Source organism: Gossypium raimondii, chromosome 11 (assembly GCF_025698545.1).
Source record: "Gossypium raimondii isolate GPD5lz chromosome 11, ASM2569854v1, whole genome shotgun sequence".
Taxonomy (NCBI): Eukaryota; Viridiplantae; Streptophyta; class Magnoliopsida; order Malvales; family Malvaceae; genus Gossypium; species Gossypium raimondii.
In genome coordinates, this window is record NC_068575.1 from 50,331,984 (window position 1) to 50,344,333 (window position 12,350).

At 36.0% G+C, this 12,350-nt stretch overlaps 2 protein-coding genes across 2 annotated transcripts; both read right to left on the reverse strand.

The window, feature by feature from the left end:
* Positions 1-2,439: 2,439 nt before the first annotated feature.
* On the reverse strand, positions 2,440-3,210 carry LOC105803294 (proline-rich receptor-like protein kinase PERK2). The gene is made up of 3 exons (XM_012635395.2): positions 3,096-3,210; positions 2,881-3,000; positions 2,440-2,777 (listed from the first exon to the last, which is right to left on the reverse strand). Exons 1-3 carry the CDS (start codon positions 3,200-3,202, stop codon positions 2,603-2,605), a joined length of 402 nt encoding a protein of 133 aa, XP_012490849.1. The 5' UTR covers positions 3,203-3,210; the 3' UTR covers positions 2,440-2,602.
* Positions 3,211-5,664: 2,454 nt separating this feature from the next.
* LOC105800974 (extensin) lies at positions 5,665-6,831 on the reverse strand. The gene is made up of 2 exons (XM_052623687.1): positions 6,249-6,831; positions 5,665-5,900 (listed from the first exon to the last, which is right to left on the reverse strand). The coding sequence occupies exons 1-2, from the start codon at positions 6,829-6,831 to the stop codon at positions 5,665-5,667; spliced, it is 819 nt and encodes a 272-aa protein (XP_052479647.1).
* Positions 6,832-12,350: the final 5,519 nt, after the last annotated feature.

Here is a 12,350-nt window from a genome sequence, read left to right on the forward strand (position 1 = left end):
AGACCCCAACTGTGGGAGTAGTTCATAATGTGGAGCTACAAATCGGTGAATGGAAGGGCAAGGAAGAATTCGAGGTAATCCAGTTAGATGATTACAATTATGTGATTTGCTTAAAATTCCTTAACATGATTCAGGCATCTCTGTATCCATGGGCCAGTCAAATTCATATTGTCACCGGTCTGTTATCAAAAATTGTTGTGTCAGTGCATCAAGATATGAAGTTGGGGACAAAGGTGTTGTCATTAATCCAACTACTCGAGGATGTTTCGTATGGGAAGAACATTGACTCGATAGAACAGAATGCTACGGAATCCCCTTCGAAAGTGTTAGTGGTGTAAGAGATCGATATGAAGCCTACAGATTCGACTGTGGAGCCGACACCTTTGGAAAATGTGGGTTGTGCATTGAGCTTCAAGGAAAAAAGAGCGATGTAGAAACAGTCGGGACAAGTAAATGCTGCGAGTAAGGTACATTGCGAACACTTTGATAGTGTTTTGAATTTTAACTTGTTGGCTTGGCAAGGTTGTAGGGGCCCTTTCAAAGTTTATAAGCAAGGAGGTCGAGGGACTGTAGGCAATACCAAGCCAAGGTGTGAGAATCAAGGCGATTCAAAAGGGAACAAGTCAAAATTGGGGCAAGTTAGATCGGAGACTTCTTGCCAACGAAATATACCAACGAGTGTAACGATTCAAGTTAAGAAGCGACGAAAGCCGAGGAAAAAGTTCCGAAAGAAGGGACAACCCGATTTCAAGGCAAGTCGGGAATAAGCCAAGGCAACGAGAGGGTTCCGAAGTGAATCAAGTCAGTGCCATTCAGAAGTCGCAACAAGGGCGTTGTGAGAATGGGTGGAGGAGAATGTCGCGGGCCAAAGTGCAAAGCCCGTGACCATGCCACAAGATGCGCCCCATGGAGGTCTGTTGATAAGATGGGAATCATTTAGCCCACGAGAACTAGCCCGATTCAAAGAACTGTTGGAGAAGCTTGTCAGATTGAAACCTGGTTGGCCTAATAATGAAGATATGGCAACTTAGGCTATTTTGGTAACTAATCTTAGAAGATTGATTGGAATCATATCTTGTAAAGATTATATTAGATTTGATATGGCATATCTAAATCCCTAAAATCAAGGGATATGGCTAATCTCGTCCGTCGATGTAACTTAATCTTGTCCGTCGATGTAACTTAATCTTGTCCGTCAGTTTTGGGGGAGCTCAACTATAAATAGAGAGCATCCCCTCACTTGTAAATCAATCCATTGTAAACTGAATTCTTAAGAGTAATAGAATTCTGAGAGTATTTACTCAAACACCTTGTGTGCGTTCTTTTTTGTGGCTTTCTGTTGTTCTTTGTGGCTTCTTTTGGCATAAGTTTGCTTCCGCTATACAAATTGGTGCTTTGGAGGACTTCTAAAGGAATCCTCACTTGAGTAAAGGCTGACTTAGGCGAGTTTGGACAAATGGATCACCTAAGGCCGCACGGATCACGAACGAAAGATCTAGTCTCGTGACACTAGTTGGTTGTGGTTGTTGTCCTTGCCCGAAGACAATGGAAGGATTTTGTTTTTTGGTGCCCTCTCTTGGCTCATTTCCGCCGTTAGTAGCCTTACGCTGCTCTATTTTTGTCTGCCTCTACCACCACTTCCGCCCCTTCCTCTGCCATCCCTCTCCCCCTGGCTGTTGTTTTTCTTGGAGTAATCTAGAAACCCAACAAAAGAGGAGTTGCATATTAACTAAAATCTTAAGTAGATAGTTCAAATATACATTATATATATATATATATATAAAACTAGACATACCACGTCTAACTCAAGAAACCACGTAGTTTATACAAGAACCATTAAAAACGACCAAGAATCACATTAGGACTGGTATAGAATTCGACAATGATGGTGAGTTTCTAATAGAAGGTGTGGGAACAAACGTTAACCAAATAAAAAATAAAAAAAAACACAGGAACTCATCTCCCCCGAACTGAAAACTCGAGTAATTAATTGTTAGTCATAACAAATCAAACTTCCAAATCGACAAAGACAAGTGCCAAATTGTCCTAATAACCATGCAAATAACTCATAAACTGACGTAGACAACTCAACTAACATCCCATCTCCCGAGAGAATTGAGACTTACTCCCAACCTCTGTTCCTTCCTTCTTCACTGAACCCTTACCTTCTTCCCTTTGTTCACCTCGGTTAACAGCTTTTAAACATACTGTTCCTAAGAACATTATCTAAGGAGACATCAAAAACATTATGTTCTCTAAAGAAAAGCATATCCTACATTGCAGAACGATTTCAATGAAATTCCATCACCGAATCTTTTTTATCATAAAGAAAGCTTTTTCACAGTAATATATCACTTAAGGAGTATGGCCACAGTTATTTGAATAGCCAGAAATAACATTCCATAAAGCTTGTTTTTTTTTTTTTTTTGGCTGTTCCTCATAAGCTACTCTTCCTTAATCAATGCACTGGAGAGCGAAACGAACTATTGTCTTCATCTGAGTCAGGATCGTCAGGTTTGCCTTGTTGGCCTCTTTGGATCTATCACTACATTGCAACTATATATTGAACCCCCGTGATGGAACTGCTTGCTGATGAAGGAGATCATTTCTCAACGTTGTCATCCCTGCTTGCAAGAAATTGTGATGTACCTGGAATGGAAGGTGGTGGGCCTAATGTTGGACTTCGCTGGCCTAGCGGTTCTACTTCTCTTTCTGGAAACAATGGTAGAAGACGAGGCGTTGGTGCAGGTCGACTTGGTGCCACGAATCCAGGGGGTCTATTACAAGTGAAAGATATATAGGGAAACTCAATTTTTTTTCCAATCAAGGAAGGAGCAGAAAAAACATAAATGAGGTGATAGAGCATGTAGCATTACTTACAGCGGTTGAAATGAGAGAGTGACTCTAAATAAAGGCCGTGGAGATTGTGGCCTAGCTGGTTTTTGATCTAGGCCGCTGACATTGGAAGGATCATGTGAACTTGGCGTGCATCCAGGGGTTCTAATACAAGCGAAAAATAAGAAGGGAAACTCTATTTTTCGAACGAAGAAAGGAACACAAAAAGAAAAATGAATGAGATGATACAACAAGCTTACGATGCAAGTCTTGCATGGTCAGGAATTGTAAGATCCTGTCTTGCTGGCTCACCGCCGTTATAAGCAGCACTTCCTATTCCTTGCTTCCGTCTGCCTCTGCCACCCATTTCTTGCTCTTGTTTCTCTTAGAACAATGCTACGATATCCATTTTAGAAGAAACCCAAATAAGTAAACTGGAACTCGAGCAATGAAGGGTTGCAGATTATATAGAACCACAAATACAAAGTCTAAACTGATAAAGAATAAAAAGAAATCGAGAAAGAAATGAAATGAAAACAAAAAGAAACAGTTTGGAAACTTATGCTGCAAGGTACAACTCAAGAAACTATGCAGTTCATACAAAAAGAACCACATTAGGGGAAAAAACCTTATGCCTGATCACTCTTCCGGTCCTTCTTGTTTTACTTGTAATCTTTATGTAAACTTTGAAAAATAGGAAGAAGATATACAGTGTAGAGAAAATACAGAGCAAAGAAAACACGTACCAAGAATAAGAGTGATGCAGTTGCAGATTCTTGAAAATGACTCCCAGAAAGAGTTGAGGAGAGCTGAGGAGGGCTTTTGCAGAGCTGGGTTACATATAAATATAGACATGCCTTTTATAGCTTGCTTCCATAGAAGCAATGCCTATCATTTGATAAAAACATAGAAATGCTTATATATTTTCAGTTAGTTCAAAAATGATATTTCAACACAAATTTGCATGATACTTACGTTGGCTTGTAGCTCCAATAACAGTGGGTTCTACCATCACGAATGTAGCACAGCATATGAGAAAGAGAGCAGGATTGGTCACAAGGAAGTCTTAGTTTGAACTTTTAGTACCACTCTTTAGACAAACTGCTAACCATGTTTGAGCATATAGAGCATGGATGTAGAATCAAAGGAGCATATTGGTTGCTCGGTATGTGGCCTGCTTCATACGAAACATGCTATTTAGCATGAGCAACTTATAAAATCATGCTGTTAAATACGTATAACCTCTTTTTTAGGAAATTATATTGATTTATGCCAAAAGAAACCTCTCTGTATTTTTTATCAACAAGAAAACAATAACAATGAAACAAAGAATTACAAAGTTAATCCAGGCCAGGTTAACATAAAGAAAAATTTGCCAAACCATCAGCTACTTTATTTCCTTCTCTGTACGTATGCACCACCTCCACCTCCTAGTCCTATGTATCAACTCCCAGATAGCCCGTAGCATTGTGTTTAGACTCTTCTCATTTCCCATATTGTTTACCTGCTGGACAGCAGCTAAACAGTCCAATTCAAGGATCACTTGATGTCCTCTGATTTTCCAAGCTTGATCAAGACCATCAAATGCGCCCCATAGTTCAGCCTCAAAGCTTTACAATACCCGATATAGCGAGCAAAACCGCACAGCCACTTACCAGCAGAATCCCAAATAACCCCTCCTGATGCCGCTATTGCTATGCCATGTTTTGAATGCCCCATCATTATTAATTTTCCATTTGTTGGACGGGGGAGGCAAGCCACCGAATCAACCGCCACATTCTGTTATTGTTATCATCAGTGATTACCGACATTCTATTTAATTGCAAGGCGTATACAACCTCATCCTTCATGCGGATACAACGATCCATAAGGCTTTCAGCATCTACAAGATCCAATAAGCAAATATCAGCAAATGACAGCAAAAAGTATGTCCCAATCAGCGGAGAACTTTGCAAAAAAAAAAATCAGGTTTTTGACAGATTGAGATGAATCCAATCCTGTAGATTCAAGCTAAAAAATTCAAGCACCTTATCTTCTTTTATTAGTCTCGACCATAAAGAAATAGGCTAAAAAACACCCTCTAAAGATATGATTGATATTCTCCACACCAATACCACACAAAGGACAATTCGGGTCACCACTTATTTGCCTTCTAACTAAAAAGAAACCTCTTTTATTTGTACGTGAGAGAGTGATTGTAGATGCTAAGTTTTGAATTTAAATTTGTACAACATTACTTTATAAGGTGTATCTATGAATCAATTGATTTTGGCTTAGTTGCTTATAGTTGCTAACGTGAGAAATATTATAGTGTTTGTCTTTTTAATCCTGCTTGAAACGTGTTATCATGACAAAACGAAACTTTTTACTTTAAAATTGGAATAAAAAAGCATCCCTGTTATTTATCAAGCAAAGTAATCCATAATCTATAAAGCCTGATGCTCGTTTCCTTTCGCTGCGCGGTCCCGTCTATAGCGTTGCTGAGCCGATGGTGGTGGATTACCCTCTGCCACTGGGGCTCCTTCCTGATTGCCGCCATTGCCATCCACCATTGCTCGTACACTCGCTCTTTTCTTCAACGGCAAATCACGATCTTCAGAAAGGTGATGAAACGAAAAGCAGCTTCATTAATCTCTTCATAAAACTTAAGATAGGTCTCAAAATGGATTAATCTCTTAAGGTGTGGATTTCATAGGTATATATGGACCTGAGTAAGGCTTTCCCTCTTGATTCTGTAGGCCAGCCATCCCTTGATCTCGAACTGGTCCTGCAGACTGTCCTGGAGCAGGAGCTGAAAATTAAGAGAATACAAAGCGTTAGCAATGGAATTCATGCGAGACAAACTATGGTCTGGGTCAGGATCATCAGAATTGCCTTGTTGAGCCTCTCTAGATCTGTTACTACTTGGCGGTTGTTGGTCCCTGATGACGATGCCGCTTGCTGGTCGACGAGGATCTCCTTCCTCATCATTGCCATCCTTGCTTTTCTCTGATCTCTTTCTCTTTGTGGTTGTCGTCGGCTGGTTCCTTTGCGGTCGATCTTCAGAAAGGCGATGAAAAAGGCAACTTTATTATTGTAACTTTTAGAGATAGTGAATTTTAAAAAAAAATCTATGATTAATGCTATCAATGTATTCGGTGTAATTTATAAATTCCTATACAAGTTGGTCACTAATGGAGAGTTGAGAAAGATGGAAAATTAACAGTGTAGTGTGCAAATTACTGGAGAAAAAGGGTCAAACCAGGTCTTTCATGCCAAGGCGTTGCGTTTATTTTTAGTGCCTTATATGGTCTATCCGTCCCTTGAAATGAAACCAAAAAATTGGCTTCAATTACCAAAAAAAATATGCCTTGACTTATATTAAATGTAAAGAATCAATTATTGTTTTCCTTAAGCAATAAAATATGTTGTACCTGGAGAGGAATGTCGGGGGCTTAATGCTAGACTTGGTTGCCTTAGCGGTTGTTCTGCTCTTTGCGGAAACGACTTTAGAGGACGAGGAGGAAGAATTGGTGCCGTTGGAGTTGGAGGCCGAGGAGGTTGACATGAGGGAGGAAATGTACGAGGCGGTGGATATGAAGGAGTACGTCTAATAGGTGGACGACTTTGCGGTGGAGGCCGAGGAGGTTGACTTGAGGGAGGAAATGTACGAGGCGGTGGATATGAAGGAGTATGTCTAATAGGTGGACGACTTTGTGGTGGAGGCCGAGGAGGTTGACATGAGGGAGGAAATGTACGAGGCGGTGGATATGAAGGAGTACGTCTAATAGGTGGACGACTTTGTGGTGGAGACCGAGAAGGTGATCGAGTATAATTATGCGAGGTGAATCTCCTTGGTTCTGCTTCTTGTTCTTGGCCGATGACAGCAGAAGGATTCTGTGTTGCCGTGGGCGAAGTGGAGCCCTCTCTTGGTTCATTTCCGCCGTCAGTAGCACTTACTCTGCTCCTCTTTGGTCTGCCTCTACCACCATCTCCGCCCCACCTTCTGCCATCCATCTCTGGCTGTAGTTTTTCTTGGAGTAATGCTACGATCCATTTTAAAAGAAACCCAAATTAATAAACTGGAAATCCAACAAGGGAAGGTTGCAGATTATCTGAAACCTCAAGTCTAAGATGGAAAAGCAGTGATCTTTTACCCTGCTAATATATATATATGAATAAAAAGAAATAATGAATACCACTTTTAAACTAGTAAAGAATAAAAGGAAATCAAGAAAGAAATGAATGAATGAAATGAAAACTAAAAGAAACAGTTTACAACTTCACGTTCAATCAAGAACTATTGGGCTTACATTTACAAGGCAAAACCTACAAAGAAAGCCTTGGACGTAGGTTCGATGAAAAAGAATCACATTAGAAAAAAGAACCTATTATGAACAATAACTAAAAACCCTTTCGGTCCTTTACGTAAACTTTGAAACATGAAGATAACACGGCGTATAGAAAACACGTACCAAGAATAAAAGCGTTGCAGTTTCAGATTCTTGAAAACGAGGGCTGACGAGGGTTTCTCAGAGCTGACGTTTGGATGACATTGCCTTTGGCTAGCGAAAGGACTTTCAACGCACTGGAAGTCAAAATTTGGACCGGAGCAAAGAAAGCAACAGCGGGAGCCCCTTTTACCATAGCAGGGTGTTGTTACTTACATGTATTATATGTATGAACTAAAATATATTAAAATTATTTTATAATTTTATATAAATTGACTTTATGATTAATATTATAAATAAAATTAAATTTTTTTATAATTTTTAATTTTTTAATTCAATATTTTATTTATAGAAATATTGTCTTAAATTGTTGTTGTTATGCTATATACATTTTAATATAGAAGAAAATGTGTTAATGGAATCTTGAAATCTATTTATACTAAATGTTTTTTTTTGTTAAAACTCAATCCCGTAAAATGAATCCCAATTAGAATAAAATTATTTGTGACATTTTAAATATATTACTTGAATAAATGTTAATATAAAATCCGTATAATAAAATAAAAATTTTATCGTAGAACATATATTCTTATTCCTTTTAAATTTTACATTAAAATTTAAAAGAAAAGCTATTTTCATTAAAAGAAAAGCGTAGAACATATATTCTTATTCCTTTTAAATTTTTACAACAATCATATATGTGTGTTCGTATTGATATTTAAAACTTTTAAAATATTTTAATTCTAATTACAATAAAACTTTAAAAATTCGTGCTTCACACACATTGATTGTGCGTATTTATTAATTTTTTTGTACAAAATTTCATAAACAAAATAGTTTTGGAATTTAAAAAAAAACTCTAATGAGAAATTTATATTTGAAAAAAAGTATGTTATGAATATTTTATTATTGAGTGAATATTTATCAAGATCAAGATAATATTTGATGTACTTTAAATTCTAATAGTAATAGAGTTCTATTTCATTTATACTCATTATGCCTATAAATATAGACTTTGGAGAAGCATTGTATATAGATTCTCATTAATCAATAAAATACGCTATCTCTTGTTTGTTTTTTACTCTCAGTTTTTTTATTTTATAACACGTTATTAGCACGATGGTTATTTATTTTTTTCACTTCAAAATCTTTCGGAGTCGTTCCACAAACCCAATTTTTCTTTCACCTTAATCTTTCACCCTCACAACTTCATTTCTAGGATGTTGAAAGAATCAATTTCATAATGGATCATGATTATTATTCCTGATTTTTGATTTGTCATTGTACAAGCATGGGTAAAGTATAAATTTGGTAATAAACTTTTATATTTTGACTGTATTTTCTTTTTAATTAATGTATGACTACTATTAATTTTTTATTTTATATAAATTTCACATTCTAATGGTATTTGATTTTTGGTTAATTTTTTTATGTAAAAGACATAATTGTTTATTAGATATGTTATTAATATGGTATATATTACTTTTGATAACTTATTTTTTAGGATGAATCAATTTTGATTAGACTCAATGTTTTGTCATGAATTATTTAATTTCTTTCATGGTTGAATTATGGTTAACTTATATATCAAAATTATTAAGTTATTATTTTGTGTGCTAATAAAACAATCATGATCCTATTTGATTTATTGGTTTATTTTTATTTTTAAAATATATATTAATGAATTATATGATTTAACTATAGGTTATGATTAGATAAAGAAAGATATGACCATAAGAATATGATTGGATGCACTTGAAAGGTCTCCTATATAAAGCTTGTTATGGTTGGATGTACCTAAAGTTGCAAGTTTTTAAAATTGTGAGTATAACTCTACATATTCAAAATAAGTTCTCAATTAAAATTACTTAAAAATATGCAATTGAACTTTTACCATTTTTATAATTTAGTCTTTGTACCATAATTAATCACTAATTCGACAAAATTACTTATCCAGTATTCAATTTCCTTATATTATAACTCCGTAAATATTTAATAAAAATATTTACGAGTTTGGTTTACAAAAACGGAATCCTAGAATTGTATTTTTCGACGCCACTGATCTTCGGGTCGTTATATAGATCATATAAATTATTCGGAAATTAACATAATTTAATTTAATAGGTTAAAAAATAAAATTTAAATTTTATAAAAGAATTAATATCAAAATATTTTATATTTTTTTGTTAAAAATATATATTTTAGTTTAGTATGAAATGTAATTATTCTTTTATATATAATTTAGTTTAAATTAAAATCCTTAATAATTTTTTAATATGATCTCATCATTATAATTGCGATAAAATTTAATATTTTGTCATTAATTTTAATCTCATCTCTTTTTAACCTCCTGGATAATTCAAAGGAATCGAAAGTATAGTTTCATGTTTCTAATGCCGCCACTCACTAACCAAAAATAAATAAAGATACTAATTCCATTCCCTTCAACCATACAATAGTATGTGTTGGCTGTCACTACAGTAAAAAAAACCCAAAGCAGCAGAGTATTAAACTGCGGTCGCAACGTAACGTAACGGCCGCATTGTAACGAAAATGGAAACTATTGCGACGCAATATTAGCGCAACGCATCAAAGAAATCGCATCACGATCGTTGTGGTTAAAATCAGTTATGTAATGCCACAACAGTTATTAAAAATGCGGCGCAAAGCCGCATCAGCACAACAACAGGTCATTTAGAGCTTTGTTTGCTTAATTGCAAACTTAATTACATCTAATAATCAAATTTAAAGCTTCTATAAACTAATGTTGGAGTTTTTCAATGTTTAGGCTATAACGGGATAACTATAGTAAGCAACCATCAAGATAATCAATGGCCAAAGATACTTGTCTGTGGGTCAAAAGAATAAGAGAATCAAAATGAAAACAATATTGAATCTTGAGAATTTTAAAGTAAGAACTAGAAAGAATTATTAGCAGTATGACACTAGCAAGCATGAAACTTGTAGACATTGTGAGAGACTTGACAACTAAGTTCCCCTAATAAGATACTGTTAGAATTGTGTGACCCAAATTCTAAGAGATTGCTTGCAAGTCAAGTTAAACAAAAATATATTTTCTTTCTAGAAGATTTAGTATTTATTAGTATAATATATTTAGCATTTATTAGTATAGTTTATTTGACTTACTAATTTAGCCTATAAATAGGCTCTTTTACAATATTAGAAATTAGACACACCCATTAGATTAGAACTCATAACACATTCAGATAATTTTGTATTTACGTTTTCGGGCTCTTTATTTTTCGGGTTTAGTTTTTATCTCCATCTTTTGTACTCTTCATTCTTTTGCCACTATAGTAAAATTATCTTTGCCCGTGATTTTTTATCCTTTTTAGAGGGGTTTTTCCACGTTAAATTTGTGTGTTCATCTTCTCAATTTCTTCTGCTATTTTTACTTGTTTGTTGCTTAATCAGGACGATCTTAACAAGTGGTATCAGAGCTAGTTTAACTTTCATAGATCAGCCCGTTCAAAGATGGCAGCAACAAGGTTTGAAATTGAGAAGTTCGATGGTGAGACAAATTTCAATCTGTGGCAAGTTCGGATGATGGCAATTCTAGTTCAAAATGGCTTGAAAAAGGTTGTTACAGGAAAAAGCACGAGAATCTAAATCAAATGAATGGGAAGAGCTTGATGAAAAGGCCTTGTCGCAATCCAATTGTGCCTCATGAATACTGATTGCAGGGAGATATTGATGGAGAAGACCTCATTCGCCTTGTGGAAAAGGTTAGAAACTCTTTATGCGACTAAGTCTCTAGCTAACCGTTTAGTGTTGAAACAACGTCTATTTACGTTTCGCATGAACGAATGTGAGCTTCTTAAAGATCACATCAGTCAATTCATTACTCTTTTAAATGATTTAAAGAACGTTGAGGTTCATATTGACGATGAAGATCAAGCTATGCTATTATTGTGCTCTTTACCCTCTTCATACAAGTCTTTCAGGGAGACCCTGATTTATGGCAGAGACAAACTCTCGTTCGAAGATGTGAAGGGTTATTTGTTGAGTAGAGACAAACTCGACAATGAGTTTGGTTTGAATAGCAAAGCAGATAGGCAAGCTTCCGTTTTGGTAGCATCAAAGAAATAAGACAAAAGGTGTCGCTATTGTAAAAAGTTAGGTCACGTCAAAGTAGATTGTTATAAACTGCGAAACAAAAGAGCTGCTGAGAGTAACGAGGAAGATGTAGCTGGTGCTAATTTGGTCGATGAAGGCGATGATGATTTCTTGTTAGTGTCAACGAGCGATAATTCCAAGCTTACGTCTGAGTGGATCCTAGATTCAGGATGTTCTTTCCGCATGTGTCCCAATAGAGAATGGTTCTCCACATACAGTTCAGTTGAAGGTGGAGTTGTGCACATGGGAAACGATTCATCTAGTAAAATAATCGGTATTGGTACTGTTAAAATTAGGATACACGATGGGGCGATTAGGACACTCTCAGATGTCAAGTATGTACCTGATTTACGAAAGAATCTCATCTCCTTGAGTATTTTAGACTTGAAAGGATGCAGAATCAACATCGAGTCGAGCGACATTAAAGTATCTCGTAGAGCTCTCGTTTTGTTAAAAGGTAAAGGAACTGGCAGTCTTTATATTCTGGAAGGTTATACAGTGACCGGTGAAATCGGACGTCCCTCGTCCGTTACGGAGTCAAAGTCAACTCATTTGAAGCGGAGGCAACTTGGTCATAGGAGGGAAAAAGGTATGACCATTTCGTTGAAGAGAGGTTCTCTTTTGGATGCAGGTTTTGAAAAGTTAGGGCACTATATTCGTGAAAATCAGACCCGGGTTAGTTTTGATTTGGCAGTGCACAAGTCGAAGGCTAGAAGTCTTCCAGCTTCTAAGCATAGATTCGACTCAGTTAATTCCCTGCATAGTTCAAGATAGGCCCGTGGCGGGTTTTGGCAAAGATGGCAGAATTCGTGTCAATGTGGAGATTGTTAGAATTGTGTGACCCAAATTCTAAGAGATTGCTTGCAAGTCAAGTTAAACAAAAATATATTTTCTTTCTAGAAGATTTAGTATTTATTAGTATAATATATTTAGCATTTATTAGTATAG

Bases quoted from the DNA above. Each gene is read 5' to 3' on its own strand.
- LOC105803294 (XM_012635395.2), bottom strand. From the start codon at position 3,202: ATGGGTGGCAGAGGCAGACGGAAGCAAGGAATAGGAAGTGCTGCTTAT. The intron at 3,001-3,095 runs GTAAGCTTGTTG...CGCTTGTATTAG, and splicing joins GACCATGCAAGACTTGCATC to AACCCCTGGATGCACGCCAA. The intron at 2,778-2,880 runs GTAAGTAATGCT...CACTTGTAATAG, and splicing joins ACTCTCTCATTTCAACCGCT to ACCCCCTGGATTCGTGGCAC.
- LOC105800974 (XM_052623687.1), bottom strand. From the start codon at position 6,831: ATGGATGGCAGAAGGTGGGGCGGAGATGGTGGTAGAGGCAGACCAAAG. The intron at 5,901-6,248 runs GTACAACATATT...ACAATAATAAAG, and splicing joins CCCCCGACATTCCTCTCCAG to TTGCCTTTTTCATCGCCTTT.